This window comes from Lissotriton vulgaris, chromosome 9, assembly GCF_964263255.1.
Source record: "Lissotriton vulgaris chromosome 9, aLisVul1.2, whole genome shotgun sequence".
Taxonomy (NCBI): domain Eukaryota; kingdom Metazoa; phylum Chordata; class Amphibia; order Caudata; family Salamandridae; genus Lissotriton; species Lissotriton vulgaris.
This window is the reverse complement of record NC_141697.1, coordinates 595,436,989-595,458,073: the sequence shown is the minus strand read 5'-3', so window position 1 is coordinate 595,458,073 and position 21,085 is coordinate 595,436,989. Positions and strand designations below refer to the sequence as shown.

Below are 21,085 nucleotides of genomic sequence, written 5' to 3'. Positions count from 1 at the left end.
AGTCCCTGATCTTGGTTAAATCCATTGTTTTCTTGCTTAGCATAATGAGTGGGCAATAGGATGCAGCCTCTTTAATGCCCTAATCCGATTTAGGCAGCATTACTATAAGCACTGCTTAATTCGCCATGGGTATATGCTTCATTATAAACCCCTAGTAAGCTATCTGTGAATACCCCTGCCCTTGATTGAGGGTTCTTTATAGATATACTGAAATTCAGTTCCGAATTGCAGCCAGGATTTTGATGTTTCTTAACCTGCTGCCTGAACTAGCATGATCTTCTTTTTTAAATTGTTTTTTATTTGTCTTTCTTGAATTTTTTGAATGCAAACCTGTCTTTTGGACCAATTTCACCTATGCGCAGATGTCATTTAATATGGTAACCAAGGCAACTTAATGTTATACTGCATAGTTTAATTCAATTGAAACCTTCATTGCTTTTGTTTCTTTTCCTTTCATCCTTCTCGACAGATGGTGACCATTGTAGACCCTCACATCAAGATTGACAGTGGCTACCGGATTCACAATGAGATCCGCTCTAAAAACTTCTATGTGAAGACAAAGGATGGCAGTGACTACGAAGGATGGTGCTGGCCAGGTATTGGTTTGAGAAAAGGAAGTGGAGGATATATTGATGAGGCAAGAGATAGAATGCGATCTGGGCAAGGCTGCTTGACGAACATAGGCTTGTAGAATAGAGCGGGAACCTGGGTTGACTGCAGACTTGTTTGAAGAAGTGTGCGTGTGAGTGAAGTGAGCAATGTGAGCTTCTGGGACATGGTGACTTTTTATTTTATTTTTTAGGAGTGATGTTTTCACAACTGTCTTTTCCTTTTGACCAGGCTCGGCTGGGTACCCAGATTTTACAAATCCGGAGATGCGTGCCTGGTGGTCAAGCATGTTTTCCTACGATCAGTATGAGGTGAGAGCAAGGTTGGTTTTGGAGGGGGAAGTCCCTGTCTGGGAAGGAAGGGTCCAGCAAACTGATGGAATCACTAGTCTTGAATGGTTGGCTCCAGCATTTCTACCCGCAGGTTGGCGTTCAGAGGAGCATTGCACAACTTCTACATTTTGTTTGTGAGGGCTGCTAGAGTGTAGGGAGCAAAGCGGTTGGGTGGGGCTGCTATAGACCCTGTTGCGTAGGAAAAATACATAGTTTTCTTGCACTATGAGCTTGCACTGGGTTCCTCGTTAAAGTGCAATAAGGTTTTGGGGCTAAAGGGCTGTTCGTGAAGGGCAGAACAACTCTGTGCCTTTATTTGACTTTCCTCTTTCCATTCTCTTATCTTCCCAGGGATCAATGAGTAACCTGTTTGTCTGGAATGATATGAATGAGCCATCAGTCTTTAACGGACCTGAGGTAACAATGCACAAGGATGCAGTGCACAAAGATGGATGGGAGCACAGAGATATTCACAATCTGTATGGCTTATATGTGGTAAGTAGGAATGAAGAAGTGATGACGGAAGGACCATGAGACCTTCAGCTAGGCACCGCTCCTGAACCTGGATATTAGCTAGCATGTTTGGCTGTAACACATCTGGTGGAATTGCTCCACTTTAAGTGAGAATATGTACTTGGCCACATGCACACTTAGTAGAACATTTGACACTTGGGAATGTGTTCTAGCTGTGGAGAGGGTTGCTGACATGGGACTGTGGTGTGGGTTTGAGGGGACAAAGCTATGAAGTAGATGCATTTGTTTTAGATGGTAAAACAACTAGGAACATACAGGCCCTCTTTGGTGGGCGTTAGTATGAATGGAAGGAATGCTGGTATGGAATCTGACAATAGCATGGCCCAAAAGGTGTTGGAGAGGAGGCCAACTAATCTCTGCCACTACACCTTCCCCCAGATGATAGAAGAGCTTAGCTGGCTACAAATGATTCAGGAGGGCTTAGGTGCTAGGAGTATCAACAAGGAAGGTATAGGCGCAAGCTCTAATATGTGGGTATTCTCCTTTAACTGATATGATTTTTACATTCCCCTATCTCGCCCAGCAACAAGCCACTGCAGAGGGTCAGATTCAGCGATCTGGCGGTAATGAGCGGCCTTTTGTCCTGAGTAGAGCCTTCTTTGCTGGATCTCAGCGCTACGGTGAGTGCTCTCAGATCATTCTGTGGGGGTGTAGATACAAGCAGTGGGACGGCTCCTGATCAAGGCTAACAAACAGCGGTGGCGTTTAAAGTATACCAATTCTATATGCTTAGGGCAGAGCCTACTGCATGCTCAACTTAGAGGAGGAAGGCAGATTTAGTAGTACCTGCAGTGCTATCAGCAACTCCACTTGTGAGAACCCTCTTGTGATTAAAGGGGCAAAGGGATTAAGGGGGGGTACAATGTTTGCAGTCTTTAGAGTTTGCTTGTTTTTTTCTTTCTATTGAAACAGGAGCAATTTGGACAGGAGACAATGCTGCTGAGTGGGACCATCTGAAGATTTCTATTCCTATGTGCCTGAGTCTGGGGCTAGTAGGGATCTCATTCTGTGGAGGTGAGCTGGCAAGAGGGATGTGGGAAGAATGTAAAGATGGATCAAAGCCCACATGCCAAAGGGTGGGTAAATGAATATCAAGGGAGCCGTATGATGTTGGCCACAATGTAAATAAAGTGGTGCAAATGTTTCAGGTGAGTTAGACAGTAGTTCAGTATGCAATTCTAGGAATAGTGGGTGGGATATTCATAATGAAAGGGGACACAAGCACATTTGTGAATATTTTGACCCAAAATGCTGTACTTCAGTGTTAACCAAACTGTGTGTTGCAACCCGATTTTGGTGGGTCATAAAAGTCCAAGCAATAAATAAAGGTGTCTTTAAATTCCGTATTGATGTTGTCACATTTGCTGCACTTCAAAGACTGGTCAAATATCTTGTGACCAAGTGTTGCTTATATTTTTCAACATAGAGATTGGTAATTACAAGTTCCTCTCACTTTGCAGTTGGAGAACGTAATGTAACATGAATGTTATAATCTCAATGGGGTACAGGGATTGACAGGAAAGGCTGTAGAATTTCATTTGTTTTGCAACACACAAAACAATGTAAATACCTGTAAAACAACTGCACATGTTCTGCAGCTAGGAAAGTAAAGATAAAGTCAATGCTATTTTTAATTCTGAAGTGTGCTGGAAACAAAAATGTTAATGGGACAAAAAGAATCAACAAATCAAAACGGAGAGAGAGGACTAGATAAGCCCGTCCGAATCCCCAATTTAATATGTAAATATCAAAAAAGGACTAGCTTGGTTGTGTTTTACCAGTGGAGACTCAGTACGTATGACGGCAAACCATTTGGTTTGGTTGTTAAGCCCTCACCCACCGACCTAGTCGGTGGCATGCTTCATCATCGGGCCCACCACAGTAACGCCGAATGCGTCCCGGGTGTGCTTCGACTCCAGATTACTGAGGAGCTGGTATACTTCTCTGAGTGTGCTGTGAGGGGGTGTATAAGAAAGTGATTTAAAAGCTATGCTGTAGGTCCCAGTGCCCGAGGGTATACAGAACTTTAATAGCTGGGCCCACGCTAGCGTATAAAAAGGCAAGCGGACGCGATGGAGCGGGTTATGAACTCCCGCGTCCTATGTGGTCGACATGTTTCAGCCAGGCCTTTTCTTTGTAAAACTGGCTTTCCTCAGGACCAATGAGAGTGTGGGTGAAAAAAATTAATATTAAGTGAAGTGTTTAAAAATGTGTCGCACACGCTAAGGTGCTATACGTGTGTGGAGGGGGGTTCCCTCCGCTTTACTGTACACAAAACATAAAGGACGAAGACAGACGTACATGGTAGAGTCAGGTAAGTATTAATTACCAAAAACACAACGTCCTGCCGGCAAGTTAAAGGTGAGTGAACGACCTCTATCGGCGGGAGTATAACGTGGCCATAAAAATGTATGGCGGCAGTGAAAATAAAGGGCGTTTTCTAAGCGAAGTGAAAAGTGGTGGACTAAACAGCGGAAGATAGTCAATGGGTGAGAATGGGTAACAATGTTTCCTCACACATGCTATTTGCTGTTAAAGCCTCAAAGGTCACCAGGCAGGGAAGAGCGGACCCTAAAAAGTTTATAGGGAGGCAGGGGTTAGAACCTGTTGGGAGAGAAGGTAGCTTACCTACTCCGACGTGAAGGATGGATCTCAGTACTTACGAGATTACCGGCCTCCGTGCTCCATGAACCTGTAGTCCTGCTGCGGTGTCCCGAGTGAGTTGAGATCAAGAGCGCTCTGGTATTTATGCTCGTTCAGAAAGGGCGGTACCTGCAGAGGGGTGGAGCAAGGGGTGGAGCAAGGGGTGTAGCTGCGCATGTTGAGAGAACAGTGTCAAGTACTCATGGACTACGCATGCGCGGAAGTGTATGATTGTTTATAAAGAGTAGCACAGTACAGAGGGACAGGGCCACGAGTCCAGACGGAAACAGGACTCAGTAATTCAGTGAATTCCATGGTATGGAATCGTTAAGTCCAAACAAGTGGGTGGAAAGGCGGTAAATCCACCGTTGTTCCTTGGTGTGGAGGGTTCTTTCATCGCAGTTATCAAATTTCTCGATGACTGTCCACGTGAAGTCGTTAGGGGTATGGTTGTGTGACAGAAAATGTTCTGTCAGTTTGCTGATATTTTTGCCGCACCTCATGGTGCTCCTATGTTCGGTCATTCTTGTCCTTACTTTTCTGGTCGTCATCCCGACGTATCTTAGGCCACAATGACATGTTATTAAGTATACCAGGTTGGCAGAATTGCAATTGGTGAACTGCCGTTGCGTCCATATTTTGCCATCTTCGAGATTGAGGGTTTTCGATGAAGTGGTCAAATGGCAGACACTGCAGTTGTTGCAGGGTTGGTGTCCAGTCAATTTGGGCAGCCCCCATGCATTGAGGATAGTGTTTTCTGGGGGACGTTGGATTTTTCTTGGTCTTGTCGAGACCAACTGGTCCCTGAGGTTTTTAGCCCTCTTGAAGGCAAAGCGAGGGAGGTCCCACTTTCTGGTACCAGAGTTGATTATTTTCCAGTTCTTCCTGATGATACTGGACACCTGATTAGAGGCTGTGTTGTAAGTTGTAACGCAGGTCATCACAGGAGGTTCCATTGGTTTCTGTATGGTTTCCAGGAGTGCATCCCTGTTCAAATTGCGTGCTCGTTTACAGGTTTTAGAGATAATTCTAGTGGGATACCCACGGTCTTCCAGTTTGTGGACCAAGGCTCCCGACTGTAATTTGTAGTCCTGGATGTTACTGCAATTGCGCCTGATTCTTAAAAACTGGCCAAACGGGAGGTTTTCTCTGAGAGGCCTAGGGTGGAAGCTGTCAAAGCGTAGTAAGGAGTTACGCGAGGTGGGTTTATAGTAGGTGGTGGTACTTAAACCATTGTTCTTTGCTGTGATATTGAGGTCCAGAAAAGCCAATTCAGTGTGACTGCTCGTGCATGTGAAGCGCAGGTAAGCATCCCGATCGTTAATCCACGTCAGGAACTGCTTCAGGGTGTCTTCGTTGCCCTCCCATATGATGAAGATGTTGTCAATGTAACGACGCCAGGTGATTATGTTGGCCGAGTACGGGTTGGTTGGGGACTCGATGTGGCTGCGTTCGAAGTGGTGAACGTACAGTCCGGCCACGCTGGGGGCAAAGACACTCCCCATCGAGGTTCCATTGGTCTGGAGGTAGAATTTTCCTTCATACTCGAAGTAATTATCCTTGAGGGCCAGTGCCGCACACTCAAGGATAAACTTGCGTGGAGTGCGATGTTGCCAAGTGGTTTCCATCAGAACATCATGTAGGACTTGCAAAGTAGCATCCTGGGGTAAGCTTGTGTACAAACTCTCGATATCCAGTCCGACCAGGAGCTGAGAGTCGGGATTGAATGGCATGTCTTTGATGACATTCAGAAGATGTTTAGTATCCTGGATGTAGGATGGTGTTTTTTGTACAAGGGGATTGAGAAAAAAGTCGCAGAAGCGTGAGAGTGGTTCGAGCAGAGATTGGATGCCCGAAACTATGGGTCTCCCTGGTGGCGGATGTACACCCTTATGTATCTTTGGTAAGGTGTAAAAATACGGTACCCTCGCGTTCTTGGTGCAAAGATAGTCGCCCTCCTGTTTGGAGATGTGTTCTGCATCAACAGCCTCTTTGACGGTTCGGTTGATTTTTAGTTGGAGTTCCTCAGTGGGGTCTTTATTCAGAAGTTTATAGTTTCGAGTGTCACTCAATAAGCGACAACATTCTTTGTCGTAGTCACACTTGTTCATGACCACAATCCCTCCTCCTTTATCTGCAGGTTTTATGATGCGGGTCGAGTCGTTTTGTAGATGTTTAATGATCTCGCGTTCTTGGAAGGAGAAGTTGTTGAATTTGTTTCCTGGTTGTAATTTGTCTATTTCTGCATAGACGGCATTTTCGAAGGTGATAATTTCCACAGGTATGTTTGTCGGTGGCGGAGTGAAGGTGGATTTCACTTTCAAACCGGTTTCATTGATGTTTTCTTGATTGTTATCCTGTTTTTCTTGTTTTTCAAAAAATGCTTTCAGTTTTAATTTGCGGAAAAATTCAGCGAGCTCAACATGCAGTTTGAATGTGTCAAGACGAGTGGTAGGAACAAAGGAGAGGCCTTTATTGAGGACAGTAGTTTCCTCATTAGTTAGGGGTAAGTCTGAAATATTGAACACCAGAGGGTTGTCCAATCGGGGTTCGGTTACTTGCTGGGCCCCGCTTGTTCCCGGGTTTTGTTCCGGGTATTCGAGCTGACCGGGTCTTCTTCCGTTTCCCAATGTACCCGTTGTCCGGGATTTCTTCTCTTGCCGCGTGATCTGCGGCCCTGGCCTAAAAAAGGATACCGTTGGTTTTGGTTGTTTTGAAAATATGGCATCTGTCCTGGGGCATACATTGGAGGGTATCCAAAATATGGAGGCATGGGACCAAAAGGAGGAGGGCCGAAATTATGTTGTTGTGGGGGTCCTTGCCAAGGTTGTGGCCAGTTTTGGCCTCTACGTCCCCTTCCTCTTGTGTTGTTCGAGCCCGTGCTGGACCCACTTGAGATGGAGCTGTTGTCATCAGAGTTATCTTGACCTTTGGTCGGTGCAGTGTAATCGTCATCGGCATATGGGTATGTTTTCGAATAACTGAACCTTTTCAGGTCCTTTTCAAACTTTTTCATTTTGGTTTGTGTTAAGTATTCATTATACTCTGAAATCTCACGGTTCTGATCTTCAAGTTTTTTCTTATAACCAGTAAGGGTGGTCTTGAAATGTGTTTCTGATGCCTGAATTTCTATGACTATCGCGTCAGATAAGCGTTTAGCAGTCTTGATGATTAGTACCAGCCAATCTCTGGTGCAGTGCCACGCTATTTGGGCCCAGTCCTTCCTGAAGGTGACATCATCCAGGAAGATCCGGGGGGCGTTGGTGACTAGCAAGCCCCTTGGTGCTGTATTGGTTCGTAGGTATTGAGCGAGGACGATGCCATGTAGGATCGTGCGAATCCTGTTCCGTTTTTTCTCAGTGAGAGCGTCCCAATCTGAAGTCTGTGCTACGGTAGAAGCTGTAGAGAAATCTGCCTGGAGTGACGGGTCTGAGAGGATTTCACTGATGTCATCCTCCGTGTAGGTTAGGCCAAAGTTTTGCGCCATGATGTTACGGTGTTAGTATATCTCTCGCAGCTGTGCGCTGCCAAGTATCAGCAAATCAAAACGGAGAGAGAGGACTAGATAAGCCAGTCCGAATCCCCAATTTAATATGTAAATATCAAAAAAGGACTAGCTTGGTTGTGTTTTACCAGTGGAGACTCAGTACGTATGACGGCAAACCATTTGGTTTGGTTGTTAAGCCCTCACCCACCGACCTAGTCGGTGGCATGCTTCATCATCGGGCCCACCACAGTAACGCCGAATGCGTCCCGGGTGTGCTTCGACTCCAGATTACTGAGGAGCTGGTATACTTCTCTGAGTGTGCTGTGAGGGGGTGTATAAGAAAGTGATTTAAAAGCTATGCTGTAGGTCCCAGTGCCCGAGGGTATACACCCACACTCTCATTGGTCCTGAGGAAAGCCAGTTTTACAAAGAAAAGGCCTGGCTGAAACATGTCGACCACATAGGACGCGGGAGTTCATAACCCGCTCCATCGCGTCCGCTTGCCTTTTTATACGCTAGCGTGGGCCCAGCTATTAAAGTTCTGTATACCCTCGGGCACTGGGACCTACAGCATAGCTTTTAAATCACTTTCTTATACACCCCCTCACAGCACACTCAGAGAAGTATACCAGCTCCTCAGTAATCTGGAGTCGAAGCACACCCGGGACGCATTCGGCGTTACTGTGGTGGGCCCGATGATGAAGCATGCCACCGACTAGGTCGGTGGGTGAGGGCTTAACAACCAAACCAAATGGTTTGCCGTCATACGTACTGAGTCTCCACTGGTAAAACACAACCAAGCTAGTCCTTTTTTGATATTTACATATTAAATTGGGGATTCGGACTGGCTTATCTAGTCCTCTCTCTCCGTTTTGATTTGCTGATACTTGGCAGCGCACAGCTGCGAGAGATATACTAACACCGTAACATCATGGCGCAAAACTTTGGCCTAACCTACACGGAGGATGACATCAGTGAAATCCTCTCAGACCCGTCACTCCAGGCAGATTTCTCTACAGCTTCTACCGTAGCACAGACTTCAGATTGGGACGCTCTCACTGAGAAAAAACGGAACAGGATTCGCACGATCCTACATGGCATCGTCCTCGCTCAATACCTACGAACCAATACAGCACCAAGGGGCTTGCTAGTCACCAACGCCCCCCGGATCTTCCTGGATGATGTCACCTTCAGGAAGGACTGGGCCCAAATAGCGTGGCACTGCACCAGAGATTGGCTGGTACTAATCATCAAGACTGCTAAACGCTTATCTGACGCGATAGTCATAGAAATTCAGGCATCAGAAACACATTTCAAGACCACCCTTACTGGTTATAAGAAAAAACTTGAAGATCAGAACCGTGAGATTTCAGAGTATAATGAATACTTAACACAAACCAAAATGAAAAAGTTTGAAAAGGACCTGAAAAGGTTCAGTTATTCGAAAACATACCCATATGCCGATGACGATTACACTGCACCGACCAAAGGTCAAGATAACTCTGATGACAACAGCTCCATCTCAAGTGGGTCCAGCACGGGCTCGAACAACACAAGAGGAAGGGGACGTAGAGGCCAAAACTGGCCACAACCTTGGCAAGGACCCCCACAACAACATAATTTCGGCCCTCCTCCTTTTGGTCCCATGCCTCCATATTTTGGATACCCTCCAATGTATGCCCCAGGACAGATGCCATATTTTCAAAACAACCAAAACCAACGGTATCCTTTTTTAGGCCAGGGCCGCAGATCACGCGGCAAGAGAAGAAATCCCGGACAACGGGTACATTGGGAAACGGAAGAAGACCCGGTCAGCTCGAATACCCGGAACAAAACCCGGGAACAAGCGGGGCCCAGCAAGTAACCGAACCCCGATTGGACAACCCTCTGGTGTTCAATATTTCAGACTTACCCCTAACTAATGAGGAAACTACTGTCCTCAATAAAGGCCTCTCCTTTGTTCCTACCACTCGTCTTGACACATTCAAACTGCATGTTGAGCTCGCTGAATTTTTCCGCAAATTAAAACTGAAAGCATTTTTTGAAAAACAAGAAAAACAGGATAACAATCAAGAAAACATCAATGAAACCGGTTTGAAAGTGAAATCCACCTTCACTCCGCCACCGACAAACATACCTGTGGAAATTATCACCTTCGAAAATGCCGTCTATGCAGAAATAGACAAATTACAACCAGGAAACAAATTCAACAACTTCTCCTTCCAAGAACGCGAGATCATTAAACATCTACAAAACGACTCGACCCGCATCATAAAACCTGCAGATAAAGGAGGAGGGATTGTGGTCATGAACAAGTGTGACTACGACAAAGAATGTTGTCGCTTATTGAGTGACACTCGAAACTATAAACTTCTGAATAAAGACCCCACTGAGGAACTCCAACTAAAAATCAACCGAACCGTCAAAGAGGCTGTTGATGCAGAACACATCTCCAAACAGGAGGGCGACTATCTTTGCACCAAGAACGCGAGGGTACCGTATTTTTACACCTTACCAAAGATACATAAGGGTGTACATCCGCCACCAGGGAGACCCATAGTTTCGGGCATCCAATCTCTGCTCGAACCACTCTCACGCTTCTGCGACTTTTTTCTCAATCCCCTTGTACAAAAAACACCATCCTACATCCAGGATACTAAACATCTTCTGAATGTCATCAAAGACATGCCATTCAATCCCGACTCTCAGCTCCTGGTCGGACTGGATATCGAGAGTTTGTACACAAGCTTACCCCAGGATGCTACTTTGCAAGTCCTACATGATGTTCTGATGGAAACCACTTGGCAACATCGCACTCCACGCAAGTTTATCCTTGAGTGTGCGGCACTGGCCCTCAAGGATAATTACTTCGAGTATGAAGGAAAATTCTACCTCCAGACCAATGGAACCTCGATGGGGAGTGTCTTTGCCCCCAGCGTGGCCGGACTGTACGTTCACCACTTCGAACGCAGCCACATCGAGTCCCCAACCAACCCGTACTCGGCCAACATAATCACCTGGCGTCGTTACATTGACGACATCTTCATCATATGGGAGGGCAACGAAGACACCCTGAAGCAGTTCCTGACGTGGATTAACGATCGGGATGCTTACCTGCGCTTCACATGCACGAGCAGTCACACTGAATTGGCTTTTCTGGACCTCAATATCACAGCAAAGAACAATGGTTTAAGTACCACCACCTACTATAAACCCACCTCGCGTAACTCCTTACTACGCTTTGACAGCTTCCACCCTAGGCCTCTCAGAGAAAACCTCCCGTTTGGCCAGTTTTTAAGAATCAGGCGCAATTGCAGTAACATCCAGGACTACAAATTACAGTCGGGAGCCTTGGTCCACAAACTGGAAGACCGTGGGTATCCCACTAGAATTATCTCTAAAACCTGTAAACGAGCACGCAATTTGAACAGGGATGCACTCCTGGAAACCATACAGAAACCAATGGAACCTCCTGTGATGACCTGCGTTACAACTTACAACACAGCCTCTAATCAGGTGTCCAGTATCATCAGGAAGAACTGGAAAATAATCAACTCTGGTACCAGAAAGTGGGACCTCCCTCGCTTTGCCTTCAAGAGGGCTAAAAACCTCAGGGACCAGTTGGTCTCGACAAGACCAAGAAAAATCCAACGTCCCCCAGAAAACACTATCCTCAATGCATGGGGGCTGCCCAAATTGACTGGACACCAACCCTGCAACAACTGCAGTGTCTGCCATTTGACCACTTCATCGAAAACCCTCAATCTCGAAGATGGCAAAATATGGACGCAACGGCAGTTCACCAATTGCAATTCTGCCAACCTGGTATACTTAATAACATGTCATTGTGGCCTAAGATACGTCGGGATGACGACCAGAAAAGTAAGGACAAGAATGACCGAACATAGGAGCACCATGAGGTGCGGCAAAAATATCAGCAAACTGACAGAACATTTTCTGTCACACAACCATACCCCTAACGACTTCACGTGGACAGTCATCGAGAAATTTGATAACTGCGATGAAAGAACCCTCCACACCAAGGAACAACGGTGGATTTACCGCCTTTCCACCCACTTGTTTGGACTTAACGATTCCATACCATGGAATTCACTGAATTACTGAGTCCCGTTTTCCGTCTGGACTCGTGGCCCTGTCCCTCTGTACTGTGCTACTCTTTATAAACAATCATACACTTCCGCGCATGCGTAGTCCATGAGTACTTGACACTGTTCTCTCAACATGCGCAGCTACACCCCTTGCTCCACCCCTCTGCAGGTACCGCCCTTTCTGAACGAGCATAAATACCAGAGCGCTCTTGATCTCAACTCACTCGGGACACCGCAGCAGGACTACAGGTTCATGGAGCACGGAGGCCGGTAATCTCGTAAGTACTGAGATCCATCCTTCACGTCGGAGTAGGTAAGCTACCTTCTCTCCCAACAGGTTCTAACCCCTGCCTCCCTATAAACTTTTTAGGGTCCGCTCTTCCCTGCCTGGTGACCTTTGAGGCTTTAACAGCAAATAGCATGTGTGAGGAAACATTGTTACCCATTCTCACCCATTGACTATCTTCCGCTGTTTAGTCCACCACTTTTCACTTCGCTTAGAAAACGCCCTTTATTTTCACTGCCGCCATACATTTTTATGGCCACGTTATACTCCCGCCGATAGAGGTCGTTCACTCACCTTTAACTTGCCGGCAGGACGTTGTGTTTTTGGTAATTAATACTTACCTGACTCTACCATGTACGTCTGTCTTCGTCCTTTATGTTTTGTGTACAGTAAAGCGGAGGGAACCCCCCTCCACACACGTATAGCACCTTAGCGTGTGCGACACATTTTTAAACACTTCACTTAATATTAATTTTTTTCACCCACACTCTCATTGGTCCTGAGGAAAGCCAGTTTTACAAAGAAAAGGCCTGGCTGAAACATGTCGACCACATAGGACGCGGGAGTTCATAACCCGCTCCATCGCGTCCGCTTGCCTTTTTATACGCTAGCGTGGGCCCAGCTATTAAAGTTCTGTATACCCTCGGGCACTGGGACCTACAGCATAGCTTTTAAATCACTTTCTTATACACCCCCTCACAGCACACTCAGAGAAGTATACCAGCTCCTCAGTAATCTGGAGTCGAAGCACACCCGGGACGCATTCGGCGTTACTGTGGTGGGCCCGATGATGAAGCATGCCACCGACTAGGTCGGTGGGTGAGGGCTTAACAACCAAACCAAATGGTTTGCCGTCATACGTACTGAGTCTCCACTGGTAAAACACAACCAAGCTAGTCCTTTTTTGATATTTACAAAAAGAATCAAGACATCTTATTTGGTAATAGACAAATGATAAACATTCACTGAAACCCGATTTCCACACGTTATTTGTACGCCATAGTTTTAGCAGTGCAAACTAACTGTCTGTGCACATTTAGTGACAACTAGAATGGGAAATGTGTTGTCTGTAAATGACGGTGTGCTACCACATGATGCTCTAGTTACTTAAAAAAATCGCCTGCCTTGTGTCCATTTAAACCAGGTGGGTCACACAAGTTTGTAATTATGAAATTTGGGTTGTGGTTCTGAAGTTTGGGAAGCACTGCTGTACATAGTTTACATTGCCCTTGTCACCTTCATATTCTTTGTGCCACACTGGTAACTTAAAATGGCTTGGAAAACTACAATCTATGCAGAGAACAAGAGTAAATGTGGCATAGATGCTTGTGAGTATAGCCTGATGGGACGTAAACTTAGTGGGGTGAGGAATTGTACCGGGCCCAGCATCAGGCAAGCTTTCTTGGTTTCTGTTAGTTGAGGCTGGATTCAAGCTATCCTGGCTGATGAGGGGCGATACCCCGAAACTTGTCAAATTGTGCTTCTTTACGGTCCCTGGAGAACCTGGCTTGGCAGTTCGGACTAAACTGTTCCTATGGGGAGCAGGGTCAAGACTGATTTGCATATGGCAAAGTCCAAACTGCGTGGCGTGATGAGTAAAATAATGATGGAATTAGGACCAGATCTTTGTGTTTGGGTGAGTTTTTGACATTGTTCAGCATTCATTCTGTCCATCAATTTTTCTTTTTGCAGTTGTTTCTTTTTTTTATGAGGACATTTTACATTTTGGTGATCAATCTCAGTGGTTGAAGTGGGTAGCTTGGATTGTTGAATTAAAAAAACTATTAGTCAGTCTAGTAAAAAGGAGTATTTGGAGTGCCCTTGAGAGGAAAGTGATGATGGTGACATTGGGTAGGAATTATAGAGTATCGGAGGCCATCCAAAGACTTTTTGTTTACCATTTTATTTTGATTTTTGATAGTTACAGAATGGTACAAAACATGGGGAAGAAAACAAATGTAAAATATATCACTTGAGTGGAAAAACATAGTCCTGTGGTCTATATGCCATTCTAGAAATTAAAATCTTAAGGTTTAGGTACAGGGATTGCATAGGGGATGTCATTAGGTATGTAATTCCAGTGTTCTCCTCGGGTAAACACATATTTAGTAAATCAGTCCAGTCATTGCAAAAGCAGCATTAGACAGGATGTTTAGATTATTCAGGTGCTTTCCTCTTCAGATGGGGAGAGTTTGCAGATGCCAGAATTGCGTAGGATTGGAGTAACCACTGACGATATTCTGCCCGCTCCTTGTTCTCTTTTCACATATGTAATAAAAAGGTACCAGGGTTTCTTGATTTTATACATGCGTTAATGTACTAATGCTGTTAGCCGTTCCATAGCATAGTTTGACTATACTCTCACCCCACCACATATTAATAGAGGGTGTTGCTGGGACTTTCCATTGCTGAGCTATGCTAAGTTGGGTGGCCAGTATTAAATTAGATGAATTTTCCTGTGAAGCAGATCAATGGGTTAGTTCCTTGAACTTGAGGGTAACAGAGGACGACAGTTTTGGGTCTTGGGGGAGGACAATATGCGTTATCAATCCTATTTGTGCTAGTGTCTCACGCCAGAAGTTTTGAATATGTGAACAGGACCACCAAGTGTGAATCAATGTGCCTTGTTCCCCACAGCCCTTCCAGCAGTTATCTAAACTGCTAAACATAGCATGTAGCCTTCTGAGGGTGAGGTACCATCTAGATAGCAGCTTATAGGTGCTAGAGCTGTGTTGTATGCATATGTCTGATCCTTCTGCCCTTCTCCATATCACCCTCCAAGCTTCATCAGGGATGTCTTTGCCTATGTCTTGTTCCCATAGTATAACATACATGAGTTTCGGCTGCGGGCGAAGTTGAAGGATATATTTCCAGAACGAGAAAATACCCTTCCAGTGCAAATTGGTGCTGAAAAGGGATTCAAAATGTGTTTTGTCTCTACTGCTCTGAATATGGTGTTGTTCTTCCTCCACCCAGTGTAAGGCTTTGATAAGGTGAAAAGTATTACCCCTGTTCAGAGCCTATTTTTCTTTTGACGTTTCTCAGGTGTGAATGCTGCTGTCGTAATAAAACATATTTTTGACAAGGTGGGTCTACCGCATTCTAGGTGGTAAATCCTTGATCGGAGATGCATAGGGAAGACATCTGGATTGTGGATAAAAGGTGTTGGTGGAAACTGATATCTGGGGAATGACCTCTTGCGTGTTAAGAGATTCCAATAGTCTTGTAATGTTGCTTTGATTTGGGAGGAGGGCCCTGTAATCGCAAAGGTATTTAGGTTGTAGCCATAGAATATATTTTTTGTGTAATTTTAGAAAAGGTCTGTTCTACTTCCACGCACAGTTTATCTGGATTGTAGTTCTAATCCAGGGCTGGCCCTATCTGTGCTGTCCAAGTAGAAGTAGCTGAAATTTTTTTTTTTAAGTAATATGATGTCCACAGACTTGAAATGGATGGTAGGTTGCCGTGAAAATGAAGTTGAGCTCAATGTTGTGAGTTGATGATTCTGATATTAACAAGATCGGAGGGCATTTATGGGTTTTTGGTTGAAAGGGGGGAAATGTGTTGAATTCCATTCTACAGATAATTAAGGAAGAAGTTTAAGGTTCGGAACTGGGGAAGAGTATGGAAGAGGAAGTGGGTGCAGGAAGAGTTTAGGGATCCTCTGAGGGTTTTTATGTGGAGAAGATTGGAAAGCAGTTTTTGAGGTGAGTGCTTTGCTCACTTGGTGAGCAGGAATGAGAGCAGCCATGGGTTGATGCAAGTATACAATGGGCAGATTAGATGTTGCAGCAGGGTGGTGGACAGACACAGTGGCACATAATGAGTACAAAGAGCTACATGGAAATGGGTGGGATGATAATGATAATGGTGGTGGTGATACAAAGTATATGGTAGCTGAAGTGGCAATGGTGCATTACATACAGGTACGGGGAACATGGAGTAGTTTGAAATGGTTGAGTTGTTAAATCATTTTAAAATGTTTGATAGTGTAGTATGTGAACTCTAAAATAGATGCCATGTTTTCTTGCTTGTTACTTTTCCACTTCCGAAAGTATGTTTATTTCCCTGTTACTTCTCACTTTATATCACACAGAGAAATTGTTTTACCTCTAAGACTCTTGCAGCATAAGTATTGCAACTTGATATGCTTTAGATTTACTTAATGTAACTCCCCTACATCCTTTTGAACTTACCTTCATGATTTTGCTAACTTTTCTACCTACTTTTTTTTGTTCCCAGTATCAGTGTTACTTTCCATCCATGTTTTTTTGTATGTCACATCCTGCATTCATCTGTCACCTCCTTTCATTTCTTGATCATGCCCTCCTTGTGTATTGCTGTGAATCACTTGGCTCCCCCAATCCATGTTGATCCTCTTCTTTCCTTTGTCATCTTCTCCTCTTCCACCTGGTCTTTCTTCCTAAAGGTCTGGTCTCTGTTTTTCTCCATCCTGGTCTTTCAGTGGCATCATGTCTCTAACAAAGGCCACCTACTTTCCTGTGTTCTGGATAGCATCTCCTATCTTCTTCACATCTTTGCCTTCTTTCTTTATGTAACTCTGTAGGAAAGTGCCCCTTTTTGACATGGTCACCCTCAATTTTTGTGCTTAGTAATTGATGTGATTTCGACCAGGAGTGCACTGGGTCCCTACCAACCAGAACCCTGGTGCCAGATCTCTTTCTTTAAACTGTACCACATTACCCCAATTGACAATATCTTTGGCACTCCCTGTAAGTCCCTCATAAGTGGTACCGCTGGTACCTAGGGCAAGGAGGCCAAAGATGGTCCTTTAGGGCTGCAGCACATACTGTGCCAACCTAAAAGGCCCATCCCCTAGCACACACAAACTGCCACTGCAGACTGCGTGCCTTGGGTCAGACACAAGTGAAAACATGGCATTGCACACAGCCCTGTGTGCTGTGCCCACAGACACTGCATGGAGTATAGGTAAATCACCCCCTAGTGCAGGCCTTGCAGCCGTAAGACAAGGTGCACTATACTACGTGAGGGCATAACTGCATGAGCAGATATGCCATTGTGCTGGTCAGTCCTATTGATGCCAGTACACATGAAGGGAAGCAATTGTTGAGTACATCTGCTGAACACAGGTGAAAACGAGTTCCCCAGCTACATGGGGAGAGGAGTTGGCCTTATGGCTAGGGCTGTCGTCTTCTAATCTGGGGAACTACATTCGAGTCTCGGCAATGAAGTTGAACATCCTGTGATTTTGGGCAAATCACTTCATCTCCCCGTGCCTAACAAAAATGAATATGTCCTCATGTAATGCATCTGGTGCTGTGTAAAGCGCTCCGATACCCGATATGGTCAAGTTTGCGCTATATAAAACTCTGTAAAATAAAAAATACATGATGGCTTCACTGAAAATGCGGATTTTGGTATTAAACATCTCGTATTAATGAAGCCACACTGATGTTGGCGTTGGATTTATTAATACATGCACACCATTGCCCTCTTGAAAACCTACCAGCCTCTGTAGTATTGACTGACTTTTTCTTGCCAGCCTGCTACCAGAGACTAGTTTCTGACCCTCAAGGCTGAGGTCAGAAACCAAGCCTGCACACCATTGCCCCCTTGAAAACCTACCAGCCTCTGTTGTATTGACTGACTTTTTCTTGCCAGCCTGCTACCCGAGACTAGTTTCTAACCCTCAAGGCTGAGGTCAGAAACCAGGCCTGCACGGGAAGCCAATGTTCACCCCTCTCCCACATGATGACCTGCTGATTAGCATTGCAAGGCAATTGAGTTTCAAAGAAGCCACCACCTTTAAAATTCAAGCCTGGCTTCCCTCACAGGAGAGGTAGCCAACCCCCCTTTGGCACTTGAACAGGTGGGGAAATTAGCTAGTCAGGGAGGCGTGCCCACCCTCAGACTAGTACCACCCCTAAAGTGGGCTACCTGAAGTGGACACAACTTTTCAGAGTTGGCCATCTTGATGGCAAACTTAGGAATTCTGGGACAGGGTTATGCAGACTTTCCACAGAAAATAGTCCTTTAGGGTGAATAGTGACCCTAAGGGTAAGTAGCCCATTGACTCCTACCCCACACTCCCATCATGCCCCTAAATTCAGAATTTTAGGGAGTCCCTGGCACCAGATCCTGCCTCCTAAAAGATGAAGACTGGTGTGAAGAGTTGCAAAGAGGAAAAACAGAAGACCCAGCAGCAGACTTTGCCCCAACCCTGCCGCACTGCCTGCAGAATTAACATTTGTACCAAAAGACGACATGTCCTGCCGCTGCTGTGTCTCCAAAGCTTGCAGAACCCTCCAGTACTTCTACCAGGAGCCAAGAATTCTTGTGGGACAGTGGGCCTGTTCCCCTGCATCCCGAGGGCACCAAAGACTAAGCTGTGAGGCTCCAAGACCCCATAAACCAGACTCTGGAAAGCATTACTGCACCTGAGCCACCTAGTCTGACCTGAAGTGGGCCAACTGAGCCAATGTGGTTCCCAGACCCTCCAGACTTGAAAACCACCTTAGGTTTCACCCGCTTTGGTCTCCTCAATGCCAATTGCTGCCTCTGTTCGCAGGCCCCCTGTACCGCGACTGCTCCCGGTAGGGAAAACCCAACGCCTAAGGACACCTCTGCACCCTTTGGCCATGGCCCTTGAAGAAGAGGACCAAAGGTGTCACCTCGTCCCTGAGCATCGTGAGGCCTTAGCCCCCCTGTTGGTTCAGCCCGACTGTCCTCTCAGTCAAAGCCAGCAGCCTCTTTTTGTGAAGACCAACACCCATTGACTTTAAATGTGCTTCCGGTGCTGTTTTGCACCCAGGCAGACTAGTCTTGCTGGTGATCTCTGGCTGGTGTTGCCTTTGACCTTGCCCTCCACTCACCTTAAGTCCTGAAGATTGGTCTCATAAGCCACTGTACTATACTTGAATGCTGTACTTGTTTTTCCTCCCATAGGATAATATTGCAGCTTCTGAAAAATGCACTGTCGACTTTTTAAATGCAAAAGTATTTCCATTGAAAAACGTACTTGCCTGATCGTTTTGATTCTGCTGCCTAAATATATATATAAATGTTATTTTTATAAATTAATGTGGATCTCCTTGTTGAGTTGTGTGCGTCGTTTATTGACTATTGTGTGTATTCGTAGATGTCTAACACTCCTCTCTAATAAGCCGAAGACTGCTCAACCACACTACCCCAGAACAGAGTTCTTCAAACTGTGGGGCGCTCCCTCCTGGGGGGGCGCGACACCATCCTAGGGGGGCGTGCACTCACTCTAATTTTACCTTTGATCCCTGCAAGTCGAGGGAGGGGAAATCGACAGGGCACGAAGTGCCCATGCTTTTATTGTGTTCACCGGCCGAGGAGGGGGTTAATTCGTTCAGCTTCAGCTGCAGTGAGGAGGCATTAAGTCTCCTCTGCTGAAACCGAACGGACAGACAGCCTTTTCCTTTGCATTCGAAATTATAGTAGAGGAGACTCATAGCCACACACTGCAACTGAAATGCCTGTCTGTTTGTTTGCTTTCACTTTAAGCAGTGGAGACATCCTGCCTCTCTCAACAGCTGAAGCATTCCAGCTCTTTGAATTAACTTCCTCCTGGGAGGGTTGGCGCTTCCCAGAAAGGAGACCGAGTGGCAGATTTACAACCCTTGCGTCTCTTACTCCGCCGTTGCGTCACATTCGTGACTAACAGCGGCGCAAAAGATACGCCATGGTGCGGGGTATTTACAACGTGACTCATCTGGGAGATGCGTAACTTTGTAAAGCCCTGCATCAGAAGTAGGCATTCCTGTGCAGTGGGGGGCGTTCCGGCACAGGAATGCCTCCTAAAAGTCACGTGTATTTAACAAGGACCCCCTGAAGGTTCGGATACAATAGTTCCTAGGCCAGGGAAAATAAGGTTTATGACAAAAAACAACCTAGGCAACTCATATTGCACAATGTAATATACTTAAGGACAAATGGCTACAATTAATTAGGAAAATATGTTTTTTATTTTAGATCTTATAAAAACACGACATATGACATAAATAAAAAAGAGACAATGAACACAAGTAAAATCGTATATCATATAATGGAATAAGGAAATTCATACATTTGTAACATTTAATATCAACATATATTGGATAAGTTAAAAAACTGAAAGTGGCAAATAGGGTCTCTACGCGCGTTTCGGCGAACCAGCGCCTTCTTCTGGAGTAGCCACACAAGCTCTAAAAAAGATACATGTAAAAAGGTGCATTAGTTATACATCCTTTAAAGTATAAACAAAACATATAACATCCTGTGTCCTAACATTGTAGCCAGTATGCCCTGTCTCTAATTCATGATTATTTATATATCTTTTCATTTCCTTGTATTAACCAAAGAATCATTCTGACAGTCAGGTATTTGGAAAGAATAGTGCTTTTCCAATTCATCTGTTATTCAATTTCGAATTATCTGAATAAACAGCACAGTAATTATCATGAATGTTTTAAACATAAATTCATTTCTTCGCATAGATCCTTATTCTTATATTGAAGGACACGTGTTTAATCCTAATTATCTACATTTGTTCTCTCTCATTGTTCGGAGCTTGCAATAGATATTCTGTAAATAGGTAGTACTCACAAGTAGTATTCAAGATTTACATCACAAGTCGATAGGAAGCTTGGTTGATGTCCAGATATGTTCTGGTTAACTGATGTATTTTAGATGCTTTTTTAAAAAAAAGAGAGAAATGGAAAAAGCATTCCTTTCAATTACTTTAACCAGTAATAGCAGCCTAAATCAAATGGATATAGTTAGATAACTTTTTCTTGAATTACCTTATATAATGTGACCTGACTTGGTACATCCCGCCTGCCGGATAGCTCTCATGGATGAGTCTAGTTTGGTTTTATTTAATTTTGTTGATCTGAGATTTCTATTTTGAGAATGGGAAGAGAAGATAATTTTTATTTGTATCTCTTTATTTTATTCAGATTGGGTTATTTATATCTGATTTATTCATTATGAAGTCGATAGCTATTATAGGTAATGAGCTTACCTCAGATGTTTCAAATTTCGTAGATATGTGATGATTTATTTAAAAGATCTCCCTGCCTGTTTGATATAGCGGGAAAAA

General features: G+C 44.8%; 1 protein-coding gene across 2 annotated transcripts in view; it reads left to right on the top strand.

Annotated features, from left to right (window-relative positions):
- The window catches only part of GANAB (glucosidase II alpha subunit), a 300,835-nt gene that overhangs the window by 138,393 nt on the left and 141,357 nt on the right, over positions 1 to 21,085 (top strand). For both annotated transcript variants that reach the window (XM_086938196.1, XM_086938195.1), the window contains 5 exons: positions 470 to 596; positions 841 to 920; positions 1,293 to 1,436; positions 1,999 to 2,095; positions 2,388 to 2,489. In XM_086938196.1, the coding sequence (XP_086794322.1) occupies positions 470 to 596; positions 841 to 920; positions 1,293 to 1,436; positions 1,999 to 2,095; positions 2,388 to 2,489 (550 nt within the window). The remainder of the gene's footprint in view (positions 1 to 469; positions 597 to 840; positions 921 to 1,292; positions 1,437 to 1,998; positions 2,096 to 2,387; positions 2,490 to 21,085) is intronic.